Source organism: Chamaea fasciata, unplaced genomic scaffold (genome assembly GCF_029207755.1).
Source record: "Chamaea fasciata isolate MVZ Bird 193981 ecotype frontalis unplaced genomic scaffold, bChaFas1.0.hap1 SCAF_17, whole genome shotgun sequence".
Lineage (NCBI taxonomy): Eukaryota > Metazoa > Chordata > Aves > Passeriformes > Sylviidae > Chamaea > Chamaea fasciata.
The window spans coordinates 443,314-470,401 of NW_027094102.1; the positions used below are offsets into that span (position 1 = coordinate 443,314).

The 27,088-nt window shown below is 50.5% G+C and overlaps 2 protein-coding genes across 2 annotated transcripts in view; both read left to right on the forward strand.

Moving 5' to 3' along the window:
• Positions 1-2,180: 2,180 nt before the first annotated feature.
• Positions 2,181-3,440, forward strand: LOC136298477 (uncharacterized). The gene is made up of 2 exons (XM_066199220.1): positions 2,181-2,192; positions 2,946-3,440. The coding sequence occupies exons 1-2, from the start codon at positions 2,181-2,183 to the stop codon at positions 3,438-3,440; spliced, it is 507 nt and encodes a 168-aa protein (XP_066055317.1).
• Position 3,441: 1 nt separating this feature from the next.
• ARFGEF2 (ADP ribosylation factor guanine nucleotide exchange factor 2) overlaps positions 3,442-27,088 on the forward strand; it is a 33,188-nt gene continuing 9,541 nt past the window's right edge. Inside the window, exons 1-28 of the mRNA XM_066199323.1 lie at positions 3,442-3,694; positions 9,051-9,081; positions 9,890-10,013; positions 11,685-11,831; positions 12,717-12,896; positions 13,314-13,890; positions 14,699-14,770; positions 15,039-15,187; positions 15,574-15,704; positions 16,218-16,452; positions 16,712-16,811; positions 17,035-17,174; positions 17,661-17,769; positions 18,265-18,466; positions 19,181-19,292; positions 19,815-20,020; positions 20,843-20,927; positions 21,019-21,190; positions 22,249-22,400; positions 22,572-22,700; positions 22,895-23,053; positions 24,198-24,345; positions 24,675-24,774; positions 25,477-25,517; positions 25,598-25,767; positions 25,925-26,076; positions 26,232-26,404; positions 26,820-26,980. Of these exons, the coding sequence (XP_066055420.1) occupies positions 3,556-3,694; positions 9,051-9,081; positions 9,890-10,013; positions 11,685-11,831; positions 12,717-12,896; positions 13,314-13,890; positions 14,699-14,770; positions 15,039-15,187; positions 15,574-15,704; positions 16,218-16,452; positions 16,712-16,811; positions 17,035-17,174; positions 17,661-17,769; positions 18,265-18,466; positions 19,181-19,292; positions 19,815-20,020; positions 20,843-20,927; positions 21,019-21,190; positions 22,249-22,400; positions 22,572-22,700; positions 22,895-23,053; positions 24,198-24,345; positions 24,675-24,774; positions 25,477-25,517; positions 25,598-25,767; positions 25,925-26,076; positions 26,232-26,404; positions 26,820-26,980 (4,296 nt within the window). The 5' untranslated portion in view covers positions 3,442-3,555. The remainder of the gene's footprint in view (positions 3,695-9,050; positions 9,082-9,889; positions 10,014-11,684; positions 11,832-12,716; positions 12,897-13,313; positions 13,891-14,698; positions 14,771-15,038; positions 15,188-15,573; positions 15,705-16,217; positions 16,453-16,711; positions 16,812-17,034; positions 17,175-17,660; positions 17,770-18,264; positions 18,467-19,180; positions 19,293-19,814; positions 20,021-20,842; positions 20,928-21,018; positions 21,191-22,248; positions 22,401-22,571; positions 22,701-22,894; positions 23,054-24,197; positions 24,346-24,674; positions 24,775-25,476; positions 25,518-25,597; positions 25,768-25,924; positions 26,077-26,231; positions 26,405-26,819; positions 26,981-27,088) is intronic.

Below are 27,088 nucleotides of genomic sequence, written 5' to 3' on the forward strand. Positions count from 1 at the left end.
GGCAGCGGTGCAGGGATGGCAGAGGTGCAGGGCTGGCAGAGGTGCAGGGCTGGCAGCGGTGCAGGGATGGCAGCGGTGCAGGGATGGCAGCAGTGCAGGGATGGCAGAGGTGCAGGGCTGGCAGAGGTGCAGGGCTGGCAGCGGTGCAGGGATGGCAGCGGTGCAGGGATGGCAGCAGTGCAGGGATGGCAGAGGTGCAGGGCTGGCAGAGGTGCAGGGCTGGCAGCGGTGCAGGGATGGCAGCGGTGCAGGGCTGGCTGCAGCAGCTCCTGTGTGACCTGGCCCAGCTCAGGGGACAAACTGCCCCGGTGCCTCTCCTGCCAAGTGATTTTTCATCTCCTGACATTGCACGCCGCTGTTTGGGCGCACTGTCTGTCCTCTTCACGTTACAGAGCTGCTCTGGGCAGGAGTGCAGGCTCTGTGCCAGGCTGCCGGCAGTAAGATGGGCCAAAGACACAGAAGGTCCGAGTCTGGGATGTGAAGGAAATAGTGGGAACGAAAGGGAGAGCATTGTCTATAAACATGGTGGTGAAATGTCTTGCTAATGCCACATGAAAACTTGTATAATTACTTAACAGTTGCCTCAGTTATACTGCTAGCAGTAGGAGAACGCTTCACTATGTGGAATTATTGATTTTAGGGCGTGCAGTGCTGAACTGGAAAAAAATAGAGAGCTGAGACAGTGAATCAAATGAGGACCCCCCTGGGAAATCCACTAGTCAGTACATTTGTGGACAGCAGGAAAAGTGGCTGGAAGCCAGGCAGGATAAATAGAATCAGTCCTGAAGGAAATGATTAAAAATGGGCAGAAGAAGGGAAAAGGAGTTCTCTGCTGGTGCTCGACTGGGAACTAAGCTACTGTACAGACCGGTGCTGGCTTTCCAAGAATTTTCCTGTTCATTGTGGATCTATTTTTAGAGTGCGGTTTCCTTCCTAAAGCAAACTGTGTAGCAATACACCAGTGGGGAAGCGCTGCCAGGTTAGTCCTGTCAGTCAGCACGGAGCACCTGGCCTCTGGGCACGAATCCAGAGATGCTTCTTGCCAAGGAAGTGGCTTGTACAAACCGTGAACTCCGTCCACCTGCTAGGCATTGTTCGCTCAGGATTTATGTCTCGCGCTTACAGACGTATTGGCCACAAGGAGCTATTTATAGCAGTTTAATAGTAATTCTGGTAATTGGCACTGATTCCACTGGCAAACACAGGCGTGCAGATACACGTATTCCTTCCCCCTCGGTCTGCCTTCTCGCCACTGGAAAGGCTTTCAGTCTTTGTTTGCCTGCAGCCAGCGACACACACACGCAGCCACGCCCCGCAGCACCGTGTGTGCTCGGTGGTAGCATTGGGCTGGGCCACGTTGCTCTGAGTTAGCTAAATAATCCACGTTCTTCCCTCAGGAAACTAGCTGCTGTGATCTTAACGCATTTTGAGGAAAAGAGTATTTGAAAACGTGAGTGATCTCAGCCCCGTTATCCTCTCACTGCCTTAGGCACACAGTGACGTCAGTGCAGGGAGAGCCCGGAGGGCTGAACCAGACATCACAACTGTTGGTCTCCGGTGGCTGGGGCGTCCTGTGGCCGGGGACACACCGAGGCATCGTGCCGCGTGCTGGAGAGCCCAGGTGCACCTGGAGCTCAGGTGGAGGAGCCTTGGCTGTAACCGAAGTTCACCCAGGAGAGCGTGCCCTCCACCAGCTCTGTGTTCTCCCTGTGCCGCAGGCAGACAGAGCCCACTGTAACCCAGGCCTGGTGCTGCCTCTGGGCTCTTTGGAATCCAAACCAGAACCTCAGTCTACACCGAGGAATTCAGACGCCACTCGGTCGTTCCAAAAACAGAGGGTTTGCCTAATAGAATTTTTTTTTCTAAATCTCCGTCAAACCATCTGTTCAATCTACTTTCTAAAAGCTAGAAAAAAAGCTGTATCCATTTGCTTCTCTCCTGAGAACTAATCCTGCCCCACAATAAAACCCTAAAATCAGAACTGATAATTTGGCTGACAATATGTGAAGAGCTCTGCTGCTTAATTAGTTCTGCAATGCTGCTGACAGTAATTACAGCCTCCTTTTGTGTCAATAACTAAGTCAGCAACTCTCAAAAAAAGATTTAGGGCCTTATTTGTCCTTTAGTTATGTCACTTCTGCATCGCTGTAATTTCAGTGATAACAGCACAATTACCCTTGATGTGCAGCAGCGTAAGTGAAAGGAGAATCACGTGTCACACTCGTACCCTGGGGCTGGGTTTGCAGCCACATTTCTGCTTGGGAAAATATATTTAGAAAATAGGTGTCTAAAAGTACAAGCACTGGTCAATTTTCCCTGGGAATCAATACTAAACTAATGCTTTGCACAGGTGTTTGGAGCCTTTGTTAGGGGTTTGGGGGACAAAAATTGCGGTTCTTGACAAATCGACACTAAAGGTTCATTAATGACATTTTAAAGAGTCAGGAGTCCTGCTGTTTGAAAAAAAGGAAGCAAAACTGCAATCTAGAGAGCCAAATGTGCTCCTGTACTCTCCATTAGATGTGGCCATCTGAATTTGAAGGAGACTCTTGTGGAACCCCACGGAAGAGACGCCGCGTGCAGTGGTGGTTAACAGAGCGAGGAGGGTGTGGGAGTAAATTGGGATTATTGCCACAGAGCGTGCTGCCTTTGGAGCCCGGAACTGCATTTGGCTGTGAGGTGCTTTACCGCCTGGCCAAAGGGTGAAAGGACAAGATAGGATTTGGTATACGGTTATCAACGGAGGGTTAATTTCTGTGACTGGAAATTTAAATTTTACTGAGTCCTCATTAATGTACAACTTAGGCTTTTTCACATGCGCTCACTCTCCATGCCTCGTTACAGAACGGCGTGAGAGTTAACAGGAATAATGCGAAAGGCGAGATACTTACGAGCGTTATAAAACCGAATATTCCAGTCAGGAACCGACGGCCGCACTCCCTCAGCGCCGGCCGGCCCTCAGCCCCGGCCCGCCCTCAGCATCGACCCCGCCCTCAGCCCCGGCCCGCCCTCAGCATCGACCCCGCCCTCAGCCCCGGCCCGCCCTCAGCATCGACCCCGCCCTCAGCCCCGGCCCGCCCTCAGCATCGACCCCGCCCTCAGCCCCGGCCCGCCCTCAGCATCGACCCCGCCCTCAGCCCCGGCCCGCCCTCAGCATCGACCCCGCCCTCAGCATCGACCCCGCCCTCAGCATCCACCCCGCCCTCAGCCCCACCCGCTGCTCCGCCCTCAGACCCGCCCTCAGACCCGCCCTCAGCTCCACCCTCTGCTCCGCCCTCAGCCCCACCCGCTGCTCCGCCCTCAGCCCCGCCCTCAGCTCCACCCTCTGCTCCTCCCTCTGCTCCGCCCTCAGCCCCGCCCTCTGCTCCTCCCTCTTCCCCGCCCCCGCCCCACCCCTTGCCCCGCCCTCAGCCCGCCCCCTGCCCCGGTGGATCACGTGACGGTGCCAACATGGCGGCGCCGTGGCGGCGCGGGCGCTGAGGGAGGCGCGGCCGTTCCGGTGGTTCCGCGGGCCCCGGGTGCCCGCCCGGCCCCGGCCCCGCTCCCGGCCCCGCCATGCAGCCGCCGGCCCGCGAGCAGGACGCCCGCACCAAGAGCATGTTCGTGTCGCGGGCGCTGGAGAAGATCCTGGCCGAGAAGGAGGCGAAGCGGCCCCCGCACGGGCAGCTGCGGACAGCCTGCCAGGTGGCGCTGGGTGAGTCGGCCCGGCCCGGCCCGGCCCGGCCCGGCGCACGCCCCTCGGCCTCGCGGCCCGGCGGGGTGCGGGATCCTCTCGGGACCCCGGGGCGCAGGGGGAGCCCTCTCGCCAGGGCAGGGCGTGCGGATCGGAGCGGAAAGCCCCCAGATGCCTGTTTTACTGAGTTCTGGTCTCGGGGTGAAGCCGCAGGGACTTGCTCTTATCACTTCGGGTTTGAGGAGATTAATTGTAGCTTTTAGAGCAGGAAACAAGAGGTTTTAAGGCCCTCAATTCACGGAGTCCCGGAGCTTCCCGGTGTGTTCCGTGCGACCTCTAATCTGCAGGTCGGGTTCGGGCTGGCTGAGGGCTGTGGGCGCCGTGGCCAAGTGCGTGTAGTGTCTGTGGTGTTTCCGGAGCTGAAAGCGCTTGTTGTGAAGTTGGTGCACTGGGCCTGGGACCTGCCGGTAGAAGCTTTGGTCGAGGTCTCTGTGTTGGGAGTTCTGACAACGTGCGGTGGTCACCGAGGGGGGAAAAGATCAGCCGAGGAAATAGCAGAGCTCTGCAGCTGGAGTTGTCTGCGGCCCTTTCCGAATCCGCCAAAGTGACATCTCTCTCGCAGTTTGGGTTGCTTCCCATCAATATTTTCCTTTGAACTGGGAGCATTCAGTGTATCCAAGGCAGAGGAAAAGACAGGTTGGGCAGGTAAGGAGCCTGGGCAGGTGCTGGTTCTGTCCCAGGCAGAGTGAGAGTGAGCTTAAAGAAATGCTGTCATTTTTGTCCTCCTCCCTGCAGTCTTTACTGCCAGGAGATCTGTAGGAGCTACCTGTGCTGGCAGTGTATCCGCAGACGGATAGAAGGTGTTTTAAGTGTTCTTTAAAGCCGGCGTTGTGAGCAAGACAGTAACACAGCAGAGAGCCCCAGCAGCTGGAGACTGCCTTTCCTGGTGAATTCCTTTTCCTGATCCCTTCCCCGAGTCCCTGAACCCGTGTACAGGGCTGAGAACCGGTTCAGCTGCTGTGTAAAGACGTGGGGAGGTTAGCAAGGGCACTTCCTGCTCGGTGCCTGGGGACGGTCTGTGTGTCTGCGGCCCTGCAGTGCGGGTTTGGGCCCCCGGCTCTGCCCCGGCTCTGCCTTGGCACGCCTGCCCCGGCTCTGCCTTGGCACGCCTGCCCGTTCTGGGGTGCGCCGTGTTGGGGCCCCTAACGCTTGTGCTGGTGGGCTTTTCTTCCCGGAACTTGCTGTGCCAAACAGGCCGCGGCCTTTCCTGGGCTGAAGCCGGGGTCAGCACAGGAGATAACCTTGTGTTGGCCAGCTCTCAGGGGCCTGGGTGACTGTGTGGGAGGATCTCTGTTACATCTGCGGGATATTATCTGATCATTTTGGATTGCCAGCAGGAATGGGGCTTCTTTTATTTACATGTGGTTTTTTCCCCCCAACTTTACTCTATTTTGAGTAAACCTTTTTTTTTTTTTTGTGTGTTTACTAAGACTATGATAGTTCCAAAAGTGTCAGCTTAATTTTCAAGCTCTGTGCAGTAGTAGATATGTGAGGAAGTGTGGGAAGAACGTTCCTGGCAGTCTGAAGAGCTCAGGCCAAACTTTGTAACCCACACAAACTGTCGTGGATGAAGGAAGCCTCAGTGTTGTGAATAGTAATAAAAAGTCCAGTCAACACTGAAGAAAAACAATTCAGTTGGAAAGAAATGCAGTCGTTGTGTCAACTGTTGCCTGCCGCACTTTTCTCCAAGTGAGAGAAAATAGTGAGAGAGAATAGTGAGAGAGAAAGAGGTTTCTAACTGTGGGAACGATGCTCTTGTTTTCTTACATGAGTTCTGTATTGATTTGTACATGTAACTCCTGAGAATTTAAGTAAATTACTGCTGAATATTGCTGTTTCTCTTGTGTAGAAAATATAGATACTTTTAAATTCTAATTTTCATCTGCTTAAATTGTTCTAAATTTAAACTCTTCTTACCCTTCTTTTCCTGTTCAGTCCTTGCACTGGGCTAATGCTGATCAGTTTTGGGCTGCAAAATACGCATGACCTTGTAGAAATCAGGAGCAACATAAGTGCTAGTGGGGCAGAAACACAAGAAGTGCGGAGGAAAAGGAACAGAAGCATTTGGCAGTGGTGTTTTCTTGAGGTTTTGGGTTTTTTTGCCTCTTTCCACCCTGTCCTTTGAAACAGACAGCGTTAATGTTGAGTAAGCAGGGCTTGAATGGATTCCTCCAGTCAGTCTCTTGCCTCATCAGGAGGTGTAACGGTTCTCCCCTGTAGCCGTAGTGCCAGAAAACCCCAGGAGAGACTGGGAGAGGTGGGGGGTTTAGACAGAGAAGCTCTTTCGCTATGCTTTAGCAAACTGTGTTTTCAAGAAAATTTGTTTTCAACAGAGCATTGTGCTGTATAAAAACAGTTGTTAATGAGCATTTACAGGAAGCTCCGGGTACCCGTGATGCTTAGTAAATCTGCTGAAATTGTCCTGAAGATTGGCGGTGAGATGCTGACAGGGTGTCCCACAGCAGTCCCTGTTAGACTAACGCTGACTGTGCCCCTGGGCGACTCCCAGAAACCGTTCCTGCTGCCCTGCTGGGCACCGTGTGTCCTCACCAGCAGCCCAGGTGTGCACTGGAGCTGCCCGGGCTGTTGGTGAGGACACACGGTGCGGCCTCCCTGCACCTGGCCCTGACAGACAGCCGGGCAGCTCCAGGGCACACCTGGGCTGTTGGTGGTGACACACGGTGCGGCCTCCCTGCACCTGGCCCTGACAGACAGCCGGGCAGCTCCAGTCGTTCTCTCCTGCGGCTGCACAGACACAGCTCCCGTGGCAGGTGGTTTCTGGCACCTGCCGGGGTCTGCCTGCGCCCTGCCAAGCTGCTGCTGGCAGCAGACTTCGGTTAGGCAACTCCTGTTTCACCCTCTGCTGATGGTCAGACCACCAACGCGTGCCTCACGCGTGGAGGTTTTCAAACTTGTGATGCAATCAGCAGCACAAGTGTGCCTGTAGCTTCCTCTTGTCCTTTCATTTATTCTTTTCTGCCAGCATTGTCTAGTATAATACTGTTGCGGTGAAGATGTTTTTATATGGCTTTAGAAAAGCTTGTGTCATAATAAAATTGTGGGGAACTCGGTCAGGCCTTGGTTAGAGTTTTCTGTTGTTGTTTATGTAGTTTAACTCTACTTCTGAGAGTTTAACTGTTGTTGCTCCAACATGGGGTGTTTATTCTTGCAATATTCTTCCAGTGCAAGGTCTTGGACAAGTGTCAGTAAAGGTGGGCATGCTCATGTCTCCCTAAGGCTGTAACCTTTGTGAAGGGTCAATTTAGCATCTTTTTACTCTGCAAAGCAATCAGTGTGGGGGGCAAATGATCTCCTTGAAAGAAAGAGAAACGTGGTGGAGGTTTCGCATTAGACAATTTTCTTTCTGAAATACAGCATTAACTGTGTTTTTGCTGGCCCTGGCACCCTGCTGTACTTGGGATTCCGGCTGTAGGTAAGATACGCCTTTCTCCGCCGAGACCTGGAGGCAGGACCAAGCGTTCCGAAGTGTAAAGCTGCCCAGCAGACTGTGTGTTTCGAGCAGGCAGTTCCTGCATGCTGTGGGAATGTGCTGAGGACGAGGCGGATCAGAACAGGGACAATGCACTGGCGGGTCACACACGTTGTCCTCAGTAGCTCTTTGATCGTGATATGCTGTTGAAGATGGGAAAGTAATTAAATCAAAAGGCCTGAACTGAAACGGTGCTGAACCGAGTTTCTGACCAGTCGCCCTGTTGGTAGGCCAGCGGGGTCCTGGAAGGAAAAGCACCGTGGTTGAAGAAGTGGCGCTAGATTGACGACGTCCGTTCGGCGCAGGAAGCCTTGGTCACTCCGTACCGACGGCCCCGGCTGTGCTGCCGGCCCTGCGGCGGCAGCCTAAGGCCCCGGGGCTGGTGGTGGTGGTGGTGGTGCTGGGCTGGTGCTGCCGCAGCGCTGCCAAGGTCCCGCTCACCTGGAGCCCCCGGCGCTGGGCGCTGGGCGCCGGGCCTGCCTTCGGCAGGGCGGGCAGGGGACAGCTGCTCCTAGGCTGCTGGCCCTGCCGGTTGGAGAGCTGGAGCACCCTGGGCTCTCCCGTTCCCCGCTGCCCGGCGCTGGCTCTGGGCGGGATTGCGCTGCCTCAGTGCCGCAGCTCGACTGCGTGCCCGGGAACTGAGGGATCCCAGGCTGCTGCTCGCTGATGGGCACATGGCAGAGAGAGCTGCAGTCCTGCATGGGGCTTGTCACTCACAGCTTACAGTTACACAGGTTTTCACGATTTCCGGCTTCCATTTTCTCTGTGCAGTGTGGGTAAAATTATTTTGCAAGACCAGCACACGCCGTGAGGATTAGTTCCCGTGCCATTCCCTGAGAAGCAGGCCTGTTCAAACGCTGTAATCTTGTTTGCTGCAGTCCTTGTTCCTTGGCGTGAGTCGTGAGTTGATTCTCCTGGGACAGAGGGAGCTCCTGAGGGTCGCAGACAGCACTGAAATCATTGATCACGAACAGTGGTGCCTCTCCAGAGTCGTGGAGAGCAAGTGCTGAGTGGACGATCGTTTTCCCATAGCTGCAGTTGGAACAGGATTTGTAAGCGGGGTAGTTTGCAGAGTCAGGGCAGTTTGCGGCATGGGCTGTAGGGTGGGATGGAGGGCTCCGCTGGTGTCACAGCTGGTGCAGCTGTGCAGCCTTGCTGTGGGTGCTGGTTTGGATGTGGAGCTGCCGGTGTTCGCTGTGGCTGCTTATGCTGGTCTGCATTGTGCATCGCGGTGATGCCACAGAAATCCCCCAAAAGCCTTATGGGATCTTTGGGATCTGCTGCTGTACACAGGAGAAATGAGAAAGGAACTTTCTTTCCCCCAATATTTAGTTGTATGAAAAGCTCTTTAAAAGTGTAATTTAAAAAAAAAAAATCTGCTGGCAGAAGGACAGAGTGCGTCTGAGATTTGCTGTCTCCCGGGAGCGTGTCCAGCTCCGTGCTGTTGTGAGGCCCAGGACAAGCAGGCCGGCTGGCGCTGCAGGCAGTGGGAAGGTTGGATGCATTGGACTCCTGGTTTATGCAGGGGCTTAAAGGCCTCTGCACACCTGAGTGCTCTGTGGTGTGGACTTACACCTGAATAAAAGTCGCATGCTACGCCTGAGTGCTCTAAAGATACCTTTTGTTGGGAATGTTTGGGAAAAGCAGCTTTTAAAACGTGAAATTGGAGAGATACACCTTTCAATAACTGGTGAAACCGTGGTCTTTGAAGCTGAGGTGTTACAGGAATGGGATAGCAGATACAGAAGTGCAAAACTGGATTTGAACAACTTTGCTTTAGTACTGTGGTACTGATAACTAAGGCTTGAATTTTCTTCTCTCTTCCAGATGAAATAAAAAGTGAGCTGGAGAAGCAAAGGTAGGTTATTAATTACTCTGAACATTGTGTGAGAAGAACAAATGGAGTAATTCTGTGGGAGTGTGAGAGTGTATATCATTACAGCAGTGAGTTTGCGAATACCCAGTTGCCCACCTTTCTGCCAGGAACGTGTGGCCTGGCCTGTGTGCTTCACTTACACAATCTTTGTGGCTGTGGGGGCTCAAGCCATAACTGCCTGTGAATTTCACCAGGAAAAAATTGCAGAATTTCTCAAAGGTGCCGTTTCTGTGCTTCCTTTTATTGGACTCAATGGCCTGATAGGAAATCATGGGGAGCAGTACATGCCCTCTGTTTGCAGCATGTGCTCTTTATTGCCTAGATCAAGAACACCAATTTAAATGTTACTTAAATAAAATCTTTTAAAAGTTTTCCAGCACTGTGCTGTGATGGAAAATGAGCAAGTGGGTCTCCAAATGTGTTTCTGTTTGCTTAGTGTTCTGCTTATGGGCACTGCTTAATCCATTTTGAATAACATGGATAGATATATCAGTTGTGTAGGAGTTTCCCAGTATTTCGGATAGTGGGACAGTGTTGGAGTACAGTGAGGGAAGAGCTAAGCTAAAGAAGATACAAAGAAAATCAGATAGAATATAAATAAATGTAAAGTGGGTTTTGTGTGATTTTAAAAGAAAATTGATCTTTCTGTGAGAAAGTTTATGCAAGAAAGCTGCAGTACGTTTGTATGCTGCTGTGCATTATTTAGCTTTAAATTTACAAAAAGGAGAAAGTGTGTTTTGCTGTGATGTACGTGTTTAGAAAAATTAATAACTCTTCTTATCTGACCTAGAGAAGGCACTGCTGCTCCACCTAAAGCAAACTTCATTGAAGCAGATAAATATTTCCTTCCCTTTGAGCTGGCCTGCCAGTCAAAGTCCCCACGCATCGTCAGCACTTCCCTGGACTGTTTACAGGTGTGTGCTGTGGCTGGGCTTGGCCAGAGGGAGCTGGGGAAAGCTGCAGTGCCCAGCTCTGGTGGGCAGCTCCTGCCCTGAGCAGTGGCTGTGCCTGGGGTGGCACTGGGCTGGGCACTGAGCACGGTGGGCGCTGGGCACTGGGGCCCTGGGCACTGGGAGCACTGGGCACACTGGGCTGGGCACTGAGCACTGGGGGCACTGGGCACTGGGCACTGGGAGCACTGGGCACACTGGGCTGGGCACTGAGCACTGGGGGCACTGGGCACTGGGGCACTGGGCACTGGGAGCACTGGGCACACTGGGCTGGGCACTGAGCACTGGGGGCACTGGGCCCTGGGCACTGGGAGCACTGGGCACACTGGGCTGGGCACTGAGCACGGTGGGCCCTGGGCACTGGGGGCACTGGGCCTGGGAGCACTGGGCACACTGGGCTGGGCACTGAGCACTGGGGGCACTGGGCACTGGGGGCACTGGGCACTGGGGCACTGGGAGCACTGGGCACACTGGGCTGGGCACTGAGCACTGGGGGCACTGGGCCTGGGAGCACTGGGCACACTGGGCTGGGCACTGAGCACTGGGGGCACTGGGCACTGGGGGCACTGGGCACTGGGGCACTGGGAGCACTGGGCACACTGGGCTGGGCACTGAGCACTGGGGGCACTGGGCACACTGGGCTGGGCACTGGGGGCACCGGGGGCACCGGGCACTGGGGGCACCAGGCAGTGGGCACAGCCAGCTGGGCACTGGGCCCTGGGCCCTGGGGGCCCTGGGCACTGGGGGCACTGGGCACTGGGCACAGCCAGCTGGGCACTGGGGGCCCTGGACACTGGGGGCACTGGGGGCACTGGGGGCACCGGACACTGGGGGCACTGGGCACTGGGGGCACTGGGCACTGGGGGCACTGGGCACTGGGGGCACCGGGCAGTGGGCACAGCCAGCTGGGCACTGGGGGCACCGGGCACTGGGGGCACCGGGCAGTGGGCACAGCCAGCTGGGCACTGGGGGCACCGGGCACTGGGGGCACCGGGCAGTGGGCACAGCCAGCTGGGCACTGGGGGCCCTGGACACTGGGGGCACTGGGGGCACTGGGCACCGGGGGCACCGGGCACTGGGGGCACCGGGCAGTGGGCACAGCCAGCTGGGCACTGGGCCCTGGGCACTGGGGGCCCTGGACACTGGGAACACTGGGGGCACTGGGGGCACTGGGCACCGGGGGCACCGGGCACTGGGGGCACCGGGCAGTGGGCACAGCCAGCTGGGCACTCGGCCCTGGGCACAGGAGGAGTGTGGCTGCCCTGCTGTAGCCCCTTTGCCGGGCTGGGGGTCCTTACAGCAGCCGCGGGAGGTGCTTTGTCTGCGCTGCCCTGCCGGGAGTGTTACCGTGGGGCTCCTGGTGGTGCTGCTGTGACACAGCAGGACACACTCTGGAAAAGACTGGTGTTGAAAATATTGTCTCTGGTTATGGTATGGAGAAATGGCCTGGGGAAAATTGCTTCTGTGTCATACTGAAATCTGTTTTATGCGAACAGGCATTTGGCCAGACTGTCGATGGCGTTAAATTTTTGGGTTAAAGTGAGACATGCCATCTCAACCTGCCTCTTTTCGCTGTGCCAGGCTGTGTTTTCCTTCCCAGTGTATGGTCAGCTAATCTGCATTCTCTCTGGCTAGAAACTCATTGCATATGGGCACATCACTGGCAACGCCCCGGACAGCGGAGCTCCTGGGAAGCGCCTCATCGACCGCATCGTGGAGACCATCTGCAACTGCTTCCAGGGCCCTCAGACAGATGAAGGAGTGCAGCTGCAGATAATTAAGGTGTTTTATTCGACTTATTTTGGTGCATCATTCATTTGCTTTCTCTCTCTTTCATTCTGTAACTGGGGAAAAAAACAAAAAAGGTGAAATATTACTGAGGGCCCATTGCTCCAGTTCTTACATTGTCCCCTGTGTCACTGCATTCGGGGAGGCTGTCACCAGGGCAGAACTGCTGAGGGAAATGTACTTCCTGTTGGGAAGGCAGAATGTAAGGGAATATTTTATGGATGTTTGTCCTTTCTGAGATAAGCCAGCTTGGTGCTCCTCTGAGAGGCTCACGGTGCCCTCCATCAGGCCGAGGAATTGCTTTCAGCCCTGACAGCAGGCCCTGGCACTGGGATGCGATCCCATGGGAAGCTGCTCAAGCCTCTCTGCTCCCTCCCCTGGCCATTTTTGCAGACTGCTGCCAGTGCACGTTGTCAGCAAGGCATGGTAGTGTCTGTCAGTGGTGTGTGTTGTGGCTCTGGAACCTACTGCAGCTGAGGCTGGGGGCTGGTGCACCTCCCAGTAATCCAGCCTGATGTTAGTGTTGGCCACTTGGCTCCTGTGTGCAAATGAGCTGTGAAATACTCCAGCCCGAAACGGAAGTTACTGTATCTCCCTTGGTGGGAAATTAGTTTTGGTTAGACCCTCTAAGAACAGCTCAGGAGAGAACAGACATGTGGACGTCCTTTCCGACTTCTTTGAGTTGAAATGTTGTAGCTTGTAAAGTCTTAAAAAAAGATATCTGTGTTTTGTAGCAAACCCAGTGAGTATTCTGGAAGACATGCATGAGGAAGAGCATGAAGGCCATTGCTTTTTTTTTTTTTTTTTACTTTTACTTTTTACTTTTACATTTTTTTACTTTTTACCATTTCATTTTTACTGTATTGTGGACTTTTCCAGGCTCTTCTCACTGCAGTAACATCTCCATATATAGAAATCCATGAAGGAACAATTCTTCAAACTGTTAGAACCTGCTACAACATTTATCTGGCCAGTAAAAATCTTATTAACCAGACAACTGCCAAAGCTACCCTGACACAGATGTTAAATGTCATTTTTACACGGATGGAAAACCAAGCTGTAAGTAGCTATTGCTTTTTCTCATCTCGAATGTTTAGGCTTGCAAATGACTGAAAACTTTTTTATTATTGTTGTTTCTATTGCATCTGTCATTGTAGTTGCATATCTGTTGATTTGTCACGTTAGAAAACCTGTCAGATCCTGCAGTGAGGCATACTGACTGATTTGGAAATAAAAGGTGACGTGCACTGCTGGTAGCAAGGTTTCACACCGTAGCTTCTGCCAAATGGCATTGGATTAGGAAATGATGGTTTCCAAATAAACGTGAAGTGTATCTTTTTAATCCTATTGGCCACGTGATTGTAGTATCCCTCTTTCCTGCTAAGACGTGAATTCACTAAGGATCGTCAGTCATCGCAGGCAGGATTTCCCTGGGTGCATTTCCTCGGACGAACCTTTCCCTGTGCGTTTTTCCAGCTGCAGGAGTCGCGGGAAGCAGAGCGGGCGCAGAAGGCGCAGTCCCCCGCGGTGGCCGGGCCGCGCTCCCCACGGCCGGGACAGCGGCATCACGGCTCCTGGGGCGGGAGAGCCGGCGCCGCGGGCACCGGGCTGGCCAACGGCGAGCCCGGCACCGGCACAGAACCCGGCCGCGGGGAGCCTGATCGCGGAGAGCCCGGCGCCGGAGAGCCCGGCACCGGGGAGCCCGGCACGGGAGATGTCAGCCGCAGGGAGCAGCCCGGCCGCGGAGAACCCGGCCCTGGAGATGTCAGCCACAGGGAACAGCCCGGCCACGGAGAACCCGGCCCTGGAGATGTCAGCCGCGGGGAGCAGCCCGGCCACGGAGAACCCGGCCCTGGAGATGTCAGCCACAGGGAACAGCCCGGCCACGGAGAACCCGGCCCTGGAGATGTCAGCCGCGGGGAGCAGCCCGGCCACGGAGAACCCGGCCCTGGAGATGTCAGCCACAGGGAACAGCCCGGCCACGGAGAACCCGGCCCTGGAGATGTCAGCCGCGGGGAGCAGCTGCCGCGGGGCCCCGCGCTGGCAGCGCCAGGTGAGCACCCGCGGGGTCCGTGTTTGGCTCACCGCCGCCTGGTGAAAGGCGCTCTGGAGGCCGCTTTGAGGGGCACCGGTGGGGCTCCCGTGGCTCTCCTTAGACTCAGAGTGTGCTGCCGTCCTCCGCTTGTGTCTGTGCTGTGACTGCTGCGGAAAGGTTCCTGTTCTCCCTGGAATTCCAGTTAAACCACGAGTGCTTTACCTATAGAGAGTTATAACGGAATTGGACTGGAGAATTCCAGTAAAACCACGAGTGCTTTACCTATAGAGAATTATAATGGAATTGGACTGGAGAATTCCAGTAAAACCATGAGTGCTTTATCTGTAGAGAACTATAATGGAATTGGACTGGAGAATTCCAGTAAAATCACGAGTGCTTTATCTACAGAGAATTATAATGGAATTTGACTTGAATGGGTTGATAAAGGGTAAGGGAAGGAAGGGAATTGTCATGGTGTGTAGGAAGCAACAGAACCGCCCTCAGGTAATTGAAGTTCTGTGGTAAAAACGGTGCATATTTTGAAGACCATGTACTCAGCACATACTGCATCCAAATTAGGAATGTTTGTAACATTTGATAAATAAAAATGACAAAGTAACTGCATTGAAAATATCAGTGCCTTAATTCAAACGACATAAATAGCATCGATGGGTGTTCTTGAATGACTTCTCAGAAATGACTTTCAGTGAGAGCTGCTGAAGAAAACTGATAAATTTTTTATACTTTTGCCTCTGTCATGTTTTTCCTTTTAATCCTCTTCCTAAACAAAACTCCTAAATTAAAAATTCTCTCTGTGTTTCATTAGAGGAAACAGTTGGTGGAGGAAAGGAGATGGTTCAAGGCATTTTGGAAGATGTGGTGGAGTCAGCTGTGAAAGGTAGTGAAGTCTTCTAAAGTAAAATAGTTGCATAGGTATTGATTCTAGAAGCATGGAAGTAAAATTTTTGTTACTAAGTGTCTTGACAGGAACTCAGTATCTTGTCAAGCCAGAGCAGGTTTTGATTGTATCACAATACTCTTTTGCTGGTAGCTGAGGAACTTTGTCCTTTACCAGCGCTGCTTCTGTGCTGCTCAGAGCTTCACAAAGTCATGGGATAGAAAACTCTTCCTGCGTGATTTAATTGTTTTTCCTTTTTCCCCTTTAGTGGCTGAAGAAAAGCAGGTAACGGAACCTGCCAAGGCTCCGCCTGCGTTAGAGACTGCAGATACTCTTCTTTCTGGCTCTGGCAATGAAAATGTACAGACAAACGGGATTCCAGATGATGGGCAGTCTGTTTCCTCCACTGATAATCTGGTAAATGACTGCACTGGTTGCCAACATACATCTACAAAAGGGGAAATGGTTTTATTGTGACAACTAATAGAGGGGGATTTGGTGGAAGAAAGGGACAGAAACTCTAATGTGTGTGACCTGCTGAGGTTCAAAAAGGAAGCAGCAGCTGCAGTTTAAGCATGTATTGAACATACCTGTCCTGAAATTGATGGTATTGGGTGTATTTTAGTACAGAGTGGGGGCCGAGATAAAGGGTCAGTCCGCATGTGTGAAAAGATCCCGATCCCTTGTAATCCTGTTCAGGTTTAGTTGAAACTGTAGCTGATTCTCAGAGGAGCTGTGGAGTCTCCTAACTGCTCCCTTGCTGTGTCTCACTGAGGGTGTGTGTTGTGTTTCTTACTCCCAAGGAGACAGATGTGTCTGGACATCAAGGTGCGGCCAGGTTTTCCCATGTTCTACAGAAGGATGCCTTCCTTGTGTTCAGGTCTCTGTGCAAGCTCTCCATGAAGCCTCTGGGGGAAGGACCGCCAGATCCCAAGTAATGAGACTGGATTTATTGTTCTCTCCTCTCCTGGTAGCTTTTGGACATGGTTAACTAGCTGCTGTATAGTTATGCAGGTGTTCAAAATCCACTTGTCGGGCCCTTGGTTTAGGTAGCTTGGATTAAAAATAGCTTCAAATTATGAAAAATTCAGTGCTTGAGATTGTTGGGTTTTGCATAATAGGCTTATTAACCTTACCAGTTGGAGTGGCCTTGACTATAGCGTTTGGGAAGCTTTTGATGGGACTGTGGGAAAGTGCTTGAGAAGCTCTGAGCTGCATTTATTGCGCTAGTCTGAGATGTTAATATTACTGAAAAAAAGCTCAAATTTGGATGGTAGAAGTTCAAAATTCACCTGGCCGATTTCCACCCCTCTTGCCCCCTGCATTTCAATGAATCAAAGTAGCAGTAATTTCTTCCTGATGTGGAAGAAATCTGGAGTGCTAATGTCGGCTGCAAGTACATACTAAGAAAATATAGAAATACATTGAATGTTGGATTTTTTTTTAGATCCCATGAATTGCGTTCCAAGGTTGTGTCTCTCCAGCTGCTTCTCTCAGTGCTGCAGAATGCTGGTCTGGTTTTCAGGACGCATGAAATGTTCATCAATGCAATCAAGCAATATCTTTGTGTAGCATTATCTAAAAATGGAGTCTCTTCTGTTCCTGATGTGTTTGAGCTCTCTCTTGCCATCTTCCTCACGCTGCTTTCAAATTTTAAGACCCATTTAAAAATGCAGATTGAGGTGAGAGACTTTCAATCTATTAATTGCCTATGCTCTAGTTCTCAAAATACTGTAATGGTAAAAAGACAGCTGGAACTTGCATTTAAATGTCTTAGTTTGGTTTGCTTACTAAACTAATACATTACTACTGTATCCAAATTCTGCTGTGCATGAAATGTTTCTCTTCAAGAGAAATTACTGAACAGAAATGAATCTGTACATTTGATGTGGTTCTAATAAGTTTCACATCATCAAGTCCTTAACCTTATGTATTTTGCAGGTGTTCTTCAAAGAGATCTTCCTGAATATTCTAGAGACTTCGTCAAGTTCCTTCGAACACAAATGGATGGTGATTCAGACTTTAACTAGAATTTGTGCAGGTATTTCCACTGTGTAACAGAATCACTTCTTCTGGCAGCAGATGAAATTTATTTTGAGAAAAAATGCCTCATATAATGTTTAAGTGTGAAAATTTGAATTTGATCCTAGAGTGCCTGGGTTGGATGTCTGGATTCATCTGCACTGCCTGCTCCAACCGGTTGATTCCTTTTAGAAATTCTTTTGCACCGAATCCTAATGCTTCCATTTCCTTTTGTTTTCCAGATGCCCAGTGTGTAGTGGATATTTATGTAAACTATGATTGTGATTTAAATGCTGCTAACATATTTGAACGTCTTGTAAACGATTTGTCCAAAATTGCCCAGGGACGAAGTGGGCACGAGTTGGGAATGACACCTTTACAGGTAAGGAAGACAGCTTTGAGGACAAGGTGCTATTGTTTCATAAACTGTGCTCTCTTTGCATTGTTACTGATACTTCCAGAGGTTCATGCTGTCTGTAACCTACTGACAACTTTATCAGTTTGATGGTTTAATTGGACGCTGAAGCGGTGCCATTAATTTCTTGGTGACTTGACTGCCTGTGCCTTTGCACTGTGAGACCAGGCTGGTTCTGGTCTCTTTAGCTGCGCTGCCAAGGGAGAGAGAACCAAACAGGCCTTCCTCTGCCTCAGTTACATGACTTCCTTTCTGGAGCTCATGAACCAGTGGTACTGTCTGTGGGTTTGCTTTGCACAGGCTTTGTGCCATATCTCCACCACAAGCATTTTATTTTTAAGATTATACTTTTCCAGTCCTTAGAGGGAGACTGTTGTGGAGACTGTTTACAGCAGGGTTTGTTGGTTTGGTTTTTCTTTTTCTATTTTAGTCTTCTTCTTCTTTGTGTTTTAGGAACTAAGCCTGAGGAAAAAAGGACTTGAATGTTTGGTTTCTATTTTAAAATGCATGGTAGAATGGAGCAAAGACCTTTATGTGAACCCCAATCATCAGACTGGCTTGGGTAAGATTGTTTCTGTATGGAGAGGCTGACTTATTTAATCAGTTCATTCTTGTGTTTGTCCAGTGTTTAGAAGCTATTCAGAAGTGTGGATGCCAGGTTTGTACCTAACAGTTTGTTTACACGAGGGAGGTATTTTACAAACAGTTGTTGGTGCTGTTGCAGTAACTGATTCTGCAAGTGTCTGGTCTGAATAACTGTGTTCTGTTGATGAGCTTTAGCCACGTCCTTGTCTACTGTAAAAGCTCGTGTGGAACAAGACACGTGAGCAGTCTTGGGGTTACCAAGTTGAAGTGCTGGAATTTCTCCAGAGATGTTGCTGCTTTTCTGCCTTTTGTTGGATTATTTTAGAATTGCATCAGTAGAGCATCTTCATGTAGTGTAGTGCAGACTGCCAAGAAGTACACATAGTAAAACAGGAGTATTGACTCGTAGATTGCTGCTTCAAAGCTCTTGACTGAACCAGGATAAATGAAGTGTCACCTTGTTTGTGAATAGGTTCATATAAACCATCTGAGCAGGAAATGGCTGAAGGCAAATGCCTGGACCCTGGAGGGAGACGGAGCAGTGTCAGTTCCCTGGACTCCACTCTGTCCGCAGGAGTTGGAAGTGTTGGTACCCAGACTGCTGTCCCAGATGACCCAGAGCAATTTGAAGTCATCAAGCAACAAAAGGAAATAATTGAACATGGGATAGAGCTGTAAGCCCAGTATGACAGGAGAACTCAAGTTCACTAGTAATGAAATGTGTTGTCATGGTCTCACAGTCACACCTGGAGGGACACTTACAAATTTACATTAATGCTGGAGACTCTCACCTGCTGTTGTCAAAAACCAGTGCTGGAGCTGTTATAGTTAAAGGGAATTCCATAAAATCCTGGGTGGAGTTTTCACAGCTTTCCTTTTTGCTGGCTCAGCTCCACGAGAGTGTGTGCATCTAGAGAGAAATTGATTTGAGGGACGCAGCTGTCTTGCAGCTCTTACATGATTTGTTGTCCTTTATTGAAATAGAGTTTGTAGAATTAAATCCCCGTGCAGCTATGCTTTACTTCTTTTTCATTAATTTGAAGGTGTTCATGTCTGTAAATGCTAGAAAAAGGCCTTGAACAGCAACATTTTTAACATTTCATGTAAAGCCTCTAATTTTTAACGTTCAAAAAGGTGAGTTTTGGAGTTTTCCAGCAATAATTTCTAAGGTTATCAGCAACTCAATGTACTTATGAGATGGAGCCTATGGTGTGATGTAGGTAATAGATTTATTACACATTCTTTAACGTTTTTCCTAACTGGAAAGAAAAGGCATGGACCTAGAGCACAGAATCTTTGATTTATGAGGACTCTGTAAAGCTCAAATTTTATAGGCCGTGGTATATTTTAATTGTATGTCAATTTTCCCATGTTTTTTGCCCGAACAGGTTTAATAAAAAGCCAAAGAGAGGGATACAGTATCTGCAGGAGCAGGGGATGCTTGGCAGTACAGCAGAGGAGCTGGCCCAGTTCTTGCACCAGGAGGAACGCCTGTGCTCCGTAAGATCACACGGGATCACCTGCCCCATACCTCCAGCCCGGTGCCGCTGCGCCCCGGCTCCGAGTTCACACCTCGGAGAAGCGAAGGTGCAGGGCTCCTCATGGGCGGCCCTGCCGCCGAGGCTGCCTGCCGTTTGCTCGCTGCCCCAGGCCTCTCAGCGAGGTGCTGGGGCGCGCCGTGTCGGCGGGCCGCGCGTTTCGTCTGTCCCCGGGGCTGCAGGGAGGCTCGGCGGGGTCGCTTGCCGGCGAAGCACGATCGCGGGCTGCAGCGGCGGAGCCGCGTGTGCGGCTGGGCACCGTGCGGCTCTCCCTGCCTCCGCGCCAATGCGGGCCTTGCCTGTGGCGGGGAGGAAAGCAGGCAGATGCAGGCCGAGGGGAATATCTGGTAGCCCCGTCCCTCTGCACCCCTCCGCCGCCCGCTCTGTGCCCAGTGCGGCGTCAGCCTTGAGAGCTGAGCCGTGCAGGTCTTGCAGAGCTGGCACTCGGACTGCACAGCAATAACTGCCTCTTGTGTTCTTTTAGACTCAGGTGGGGGAATTCCTTGGGGAAAGCAGCAGGTTTAACAAGGAGGTGATGTACGCCTACGTGGATCAGCTGGATTTCTGTGGCAAGGACTTTGTCTCTGCTCTGCGCATATTTCTGGAAGGTTTCCGGCTGCCGGGCGAGGCCCAGAAGATCGACAGGTTGATGGAGAAGTTTGCTGCCAGATACATCGAGTGCAACCAACGGTAATTCAACCCCCTGTGTCACTCCCTGCCTGGATGTTCCCCGTTGTGTGGCCCTTGGGGCCAGGGGCTCGTGCAGGCCTGCGTGAGGACGAGATCTTGCTGCTGGTACTGGGTAGGAAGGATGCTGATGCTGGCGTTTCCTCAAACCCCAAGTGCTTGCTAGAAGGAATCACTGGAAAAGGAAAGCCCTAAGTGTGTTAAAATGCAGCAGCTAATACAGAGACAATTTTAGAGAAATGTACATCAGTCAAGCATAAAGAACAATATTAAGAAGTGGCTAGAATTAAAAATTCATGATGTAAACAGCTAAGAGGATGTTACAATGCTTTTGCTTGCCTGTTAGATGTGGAACAAAATGTGTGTATGTATATATTTGATACCAAATAGGCAAAGTTGCTATTGTTCCTAATGCAAAAAGCGCTGAAGTTTAGTCAGGCTTAGTTAGTTGGCTTTCCTTAGTCCAGTTGGTGTGTCAGTGGGTTGGCTTTGTACCAATCTTTATGAAACTCTGAGTGAAAAATAAGCTGTCCTCTAACCTTTTTAAGATTGTACATTATTGTTCTTTGGGTAATCAGTAGGGAGTGTGCTTGAAAATCTCAGCCACCTCTGGTTTTCAGTATTGCAAAGATGATGTGCTTTCCCCCCTTTTTATCTGTGTTTTACACTGCTTGAGGTTTGATGCATTTCTAATGCTAGCTTCAGCCTTTGTTGGCTCTTTGGTTGAATCCACAGCACTTCTGGGTATTTTTTGTGCCTATGAAGGGAGCTAATGGGCTGAGGAACTGGGCGTCTATGAGCCTGTTTTGTTTTTCCCTCCCTCAGGCAAACACTATTTGCTAGTGCAGACACTGCCTATGTTTTGGCATACTCCATTATAATGCTGACTACAGACTTGCACAGTCCACAGGTAAAAGTTAAAAAAATCCAAGCTTACAGAAATTCAGATTTCCCTGGGACTTGCATTGAAAATCTGATATCCAACTTACTCCCTCTTACAGGTAAAAAATAAAATGACAAAGGAGCAGTACATTAAAATGAATCGAGGAATCAATGACAGCAAAGACCTGCCGGAAGAGTATTTATCCACAATCTATGAAGAAATAGAAGGAAAGAAAATTGCAATGAAAGAGACGAAAGAATACGCAATCGCAACCAAGTGTAGCAAACCAAGTAAGAAGGAACTGGAACCTGGGAAGACCACGGGGCTCCTGAGCTGTGGCAGGAGCTTGGGGGTGGCACCGTGGTGTGCAGAGTCCCTGTGGAAATTGCATTTGGAGCTGCATGGAGGGAAACTGGCTCCGTTTCAGCTCTCACTGCCTGCCGGGGGGGAGCAGCCTGTGGGTGCCTCTGGCACCTCTGCAGAGCGCTGCTAGGAACCAGAGCCCTTGGGGTTCTTAAACACCGGTGTGAGGGGTAGCTCGAGGGGGAGCTTGGCAATGAGCCTGTTTTTAGGTGCTGGACAGTGAGTGAGGGCTTGATTTGGGCTGGTTTGGTGTCTCCCTCCGTAGTTCAGTGCCTGTGATGGTGTTTGCAAACCAGGGAGATTAGAGTTTGTCATAATCTGTGATCACCTCTCCTCATCCACACCAAGGGAGGGTTTCTGTGTGTAGCATGCAGTAGAAACCAGCATCCCCAGCTGTACCCTGCTTTTACTCAGGATGGCTGGTGCTAATTTAATTCAAATTAGTGAATTCTGAATCTTCAGCATAGTGGCTTTTCCAGTGTTTTCATGCTGTTTGCAGGTTTTCTCAATCAAAACAGGAACAAAATTAATTTGCTTAAAAACTGAAGTTGCACCCTGTGGCATAAGGATAAAGAAACACTAAGTTATTAATTTATTTATCATGTTGATGGGGGCTTGCTTTGTTCTGGGGATGTGAGCCTCAGGAGGTGCAGGATTTTCCATCCACTTTTAGAGGCAGAATGACTTGCTAGAGTGTGCACCTCTGACTGGGAACAGTTAGGTAGTGGCCTGGGTTATCTGGCGTAGAGCTGAGTTAGTTGTTTTGTACAGAATGAAGTCTGAAGTTTCGGTGTGGTTTTTAGTGCTGGACTTCCTAGCTTGCAGCCTGGGGCAGCCTCCTGACTTGTCAGATTTTGTAGGATTCCTACCTTTAGATTTCATCCGCAATTCCTTTGTTTGCCGTTGTGTGACGCGGAGTGTGGAGGGATGGCGTGTGCTCCTGTGGGAAAAGCCGAGCAGTGCCTGTGTGTGGTGCTCCCCGCAGGTGTGGCCAGCGAGAAGCAGCGGAGGTTGTTGTACAACCTGGAGATGGAGCAAATGGCAAAGACGGCCAAGGCCCTCATGGAGGCAGTGAGCCACGCGAAGGCTCCTTTCACCAGCGCCACCCACCTGGACCACGTCAGGCCCATGTTCAAAGTGAGTGTCGGCTTCTCGCTGTTATCTGTTATCAACAGTGGCAAGCGTGGGGAGAAAAGTGGAAAATTACTCCGAAGAGTTTGCTGATTTGGATATGTTTGGCCTCAGTAACCCAGTGCTTTGGGCTAAGGTTGTGAGAGACCTCTGAATTTGGTTTCTTCCTGTGGTTAGCTTGTCTGGACTCCTCTGCTGGCAGCCTACAGCGTTGGCTTGCAGAACTGTGATGACACAGAAGTTGCATCCCTGTGCTTGGAGGGAATACGCTGTGCCATTAGGATAGCCTGCATCTTTGGAATGCAGGTTGGTGCCAAACTTCTTCAGCTCTTCTTTTTCTTGCTGAATCTTCTATTAAGAGCGTTTGCTAGCTGGCATCCTCCTCTCCTTTAGCTGGAAAGTGCTCTAAGTGTGCCAGCTGTCCATAGAAGAAAAATTCGTAGGCGAGTTGCTTTCTCTGGTTCTTTGGGGGTTTTGATGCTTGTTTCTCTGCCCTGTAGCTTGAACGAGATGCCTATGTGCAGGCCCTTGCTCGTTTTTCCTTGTTGACTGCCAGTTCCAGCATTACAGAAATGAAACAGAAGAACATTGATACCATCAAGACACTCATTACAGTTGCTCACACAGATGGCAACTATCTTGGCAATTCATGGCACGAGGTAAATCTTTATTAGTTTAAATACTCAACGTGGTGTCATATTGTTTCTTCTACTGTCAGCTCCCAGAACCCTCTTAAAAATGTGAAGGAAGTGCATTATATCGTTAAGATTTTGTTTCTTTTTACTATTAATATAAATAATGCACAGCATTCTTTTGAAGTCCCTGTGGAAACTGTGTGACAATACTGTAATTTTTGTGGCTGCATTTGATATGGAATTTAAATGATGTAAGAAGTCTCATTTGACTTCAGAAAATTCTGCATATCAACTATTGTATTCTTATTCATGGAAACAAGAATATCCCAGCTCACTGGTCCAGACTTGTCTGTGCAGTGTTCGGCGACATTTACCCCTTGAGCACATGAAAAATTAGGACTAGAATACTCTGGTGGATGATTGGTAAAGATGAGCTATCAGGTTTATTTGCATTTTCTTAAAGCCTCTTTTCCAGGAGCAATTTTCTCGGCTCTAAATCTGTGCTGTTGCTGAAGGGAGCATTTCTGCTGCATCATTATTATTATTTCTGCCAGAGTTCTCTGGCTCCAGTCTGGGCTAAATGATAGGAGCCAAAATGTTCTAGAGCTGACAGATGCTCAGGCCTGGCTCACAGCACGCTGCGCTGGGTGCTTGTGGCAGCCGGGGGATGTGGCCGTGGGGCAGGAAGGAGGAGGAGAGTCAGTTTTGTGCCATGGCAAGCACAGCGTTGCCATTTGAGCTGTTTGGGGTGGGACATTGGCACTCCGGTGCTGGTAGCTGCAGTCTTCCAGTCTTTCCATCTCTCCAGGACAACGCAGGCTCTAGGAGATCAGCTCCAACTTGATTATAGTCTTGAAAGTTGATGCTGTAACAAGTAATAAAAAGGTATAGTTTAGTAGTTAGAGATCCAGGTTAGATTTTGGAGCACTGTTTGTTTTGTACTTGTATTGGAATGGCTCATGGTGGCTGATGATACTGAATGAACCACTCAACCTCATTTTCAGTTTTGTTAGTAATATTTTAGCTCCATCAAAGCTGTTATCGTGGCCAAAGCTGTTTGAATGGCTGGAGAACCTGGGAAGGTCATAAACATTAAATGCAAATTTATATTGAGAATAACAAGGTGGTGGTGTGCATAAACACAGTGTTTAATTTCTTTTGGTTTTAGATCTTGAAGTGTATTAGCCAGCTGGAGCTGGCACAGCTGATAGGAACTGGTGTGAAAACGCGGTATTTGTCTGGCTCTGGGCGTGAGAGGGAAGGCAGCGTTAAGGGCTATGCCTCTGCAGGAGAGGAGTTTATGAGCCTGGGATTAGGTAAGGTCATTAATCCTGAACTTCACTAAGATGCACAAACAAGTGTGCAGCATTAACTATTTGTAGCTGACTTAGAGTTCATATTTTAAAGGAGTATTTTATCTGTTCCAATCTTATTAACAATATCATATCGCCTTAACCTAATCAATATGATGTTTAGCTGTGTAAAAATCCGACGCTGATCTGGCAAAGGCACCATCTGCTCCACATAAATTACATGGTGACTAGAAGCAGTAGTCACTTCTCTTTGTCTGCCTGTTTGGTGTTGGAGTTAATATAAAGTCATTTTTTCCTGGTGGCAAATCCTGTTTTTGATGGATTTGTTGCAGGGACCCTGGTTGGGAGCGGGGCTGACAGACGGCACATGGCGAGCATCCAGGAGTCCGTGGGGGAGACCAGCTCCCAGAGCGTGGTGGTGGCAGTGGACAGGTACTGACAGCATCACCCCTGCACTCTGCCCTTCATCGTTGTCACCTGCCCTTGGAATGGGAGTTCTTGGTGACTACGGATGCAATTGTGCAAGTCTGCACAATCATATATTCAGACTTGCAGTGTTTATTCTAACCATAAGTGTGTCTGTTACCACATCAGAGTCCAGAGCACCTGGGAATGTCCTCTGCTTTATCAGTGTTCTGTATGGACCACCGTCAGTGGTCTGAGCTCCTCTCAGGACTGAACAGCTGAAGGGGAAGAAGGGACAGCAGGGCATCCATAATCTTTCTGCTGTCAGTTTTGACAGCCGCAGCCAACCTTATTTTCAGAGGGTATAAAGATCAAAAGTGGCTGGTAGCCAGTAAAGTCCTCAGCAAAGCTTTCCTACTGTCTGTTTATTGTCCCCATGAAATTTAACGTGCCTTCACCCAAATGAGTGTTCAGCATAGCTGGGCCTGGGTAAACTTGTGCCTGTTCCTGCAGTGGGGCAGGCCCACAGCAGGCTGTGACTTGGTGCAGGAAAGAGCTGGGGGAAGGTGCATGAACTGCTGCCAGGGAGCAGGAGCACACGGGGCGCAGAGTCCCTGCGCGGAGGACTGTGGAGCACCTCCAGCTGTGCTGGCCTCCTGCTGCGGCCCTGGGCTGTAGCCGACCCCTGCGGACGCGCAGCTGAAGCTGCAACTCCTTGCTGTGTTGCAGGATCTTCACGGGCTCCACCAGGCTGGACGGGAACGCCATAGGTAGGTGCGGGGGGTCCCGGGGCCCCCGGCTCCCAGCTCCCGGCTCCCAGCGGGGCTCAGAGCCGCCTCCTCCCCTGCAGTGGACTTTGTGCGCTGGCTGTGCGCCGTGTCCATGGACGAGCTGGCGTCCCCGCACCACCCGCGCATGTTCAGCCTGCAGAAGATCGTGGAGATCTCCTACTACAACATGAACCGCATCCGCCTGCAGTGGTCCAGGATCTGGCACGTCATCGGGGACCACTTCAATAAGGTGCTCCTCCAAACCCACTTACACAGCCTGCATGAACAGTGGGACTTCTTTAGTCGGCTTCTCCCTTCCGTGTCAGTGCCTTCAACTCTGATTCTGAAAACAATTCCCTTCGATGCACATTAACCCGTGAGTGTCTGACAATATGCTCTCCTTCTAGGTTGGCTGTAACCCTAACGAAGATGTTGCCATCTTTGCTGTAGACTCGTTAAGGCAGCTGTCAATGAAATTCCTTGAGAAGGGAGAGTTAGCCAACTTCCGCTTCCAGAAAGACTTCCTGAGGCCTTTTGAGCATATTATGAAGAAAAACAGGTGTGAGGCGCTGCAATTTCTGCTTTAGCTTGCTTTAGTCCCAGTTAGGGATGTCACTTGGTGTGGGTCGGACGGTCACGCGCAGGGAAGTGGGGCAGTTACTTTGTGCCAGTGCAAAGTAGTCTTGCTGTCCTTTATCCGCTTTTTCTCCTGAGGTCTCCGACTATTCGCGACATGGTGATCCGCTGCGTTGCTCAGATGGTGAACTCTCAGGCTGGCAACATCCGTTCAGGCTGGAAAAACATCTTTGCAGTCTTCCATCAAGCAGCGTCAGACCACGATGGGAATATCGTGGAGCTGGCCTTTCAGACCACGGCGCACATAGTTAGTAAGTGATGCTGGACAGCTGCATGCCCCCAGATCAGCCTGCCTGCTGTGAGTCTGCTTCAAAAGGCTCACCTGGACAAGGCTTTTGTGTTTCCAGGCAAATAGACACACAACCTTGCAGCCAGACTGTTTAACTCTGCACCCGGGTCGTACCCTTTAAGTCTCCTGAGTGCCATGGGCAGGACAAACTAGATAGAGATGCTCTGCTGTAGAACTGTGGAGTGCAGGTGGTGGGGTGGGACAGGGGAGAGTGCAAGAGAGGGTAAAGAACCATCTTTAATGCAGGACATCTGGTCCTTTTGTGTTTGCCTGTTCCGTAGCAGCATCCCATGGGTGATGTGCCTAGATTGATGCAGTTTATCTGTGGATTTTAATGCCGGTAAATTTTAAAAAGCGTATTTTTTTGTTCTTCGCAGCAAATATTTTTCAGCAGCATTTTCCAGCAGCAATTGACTCGTTTCAGGACGCAGTAAAATGCCTCTCTGAGTTTGCCTGTAACGTTGCCTTCCCAGACACCAGCATGGAAGCCATCAGGCTTATTCGCTACTGTGCAAAGTACGTCTCTGAGAGACCACAGGTATGCTGGAATTTTTTCCCTGCTGCATTTGCATGCTCTCTTCTACTGTTAAATGGAGATTCATCTACTAAGAAGGGGCTTCCATACTCAAACTGAAATTGCAAGTGT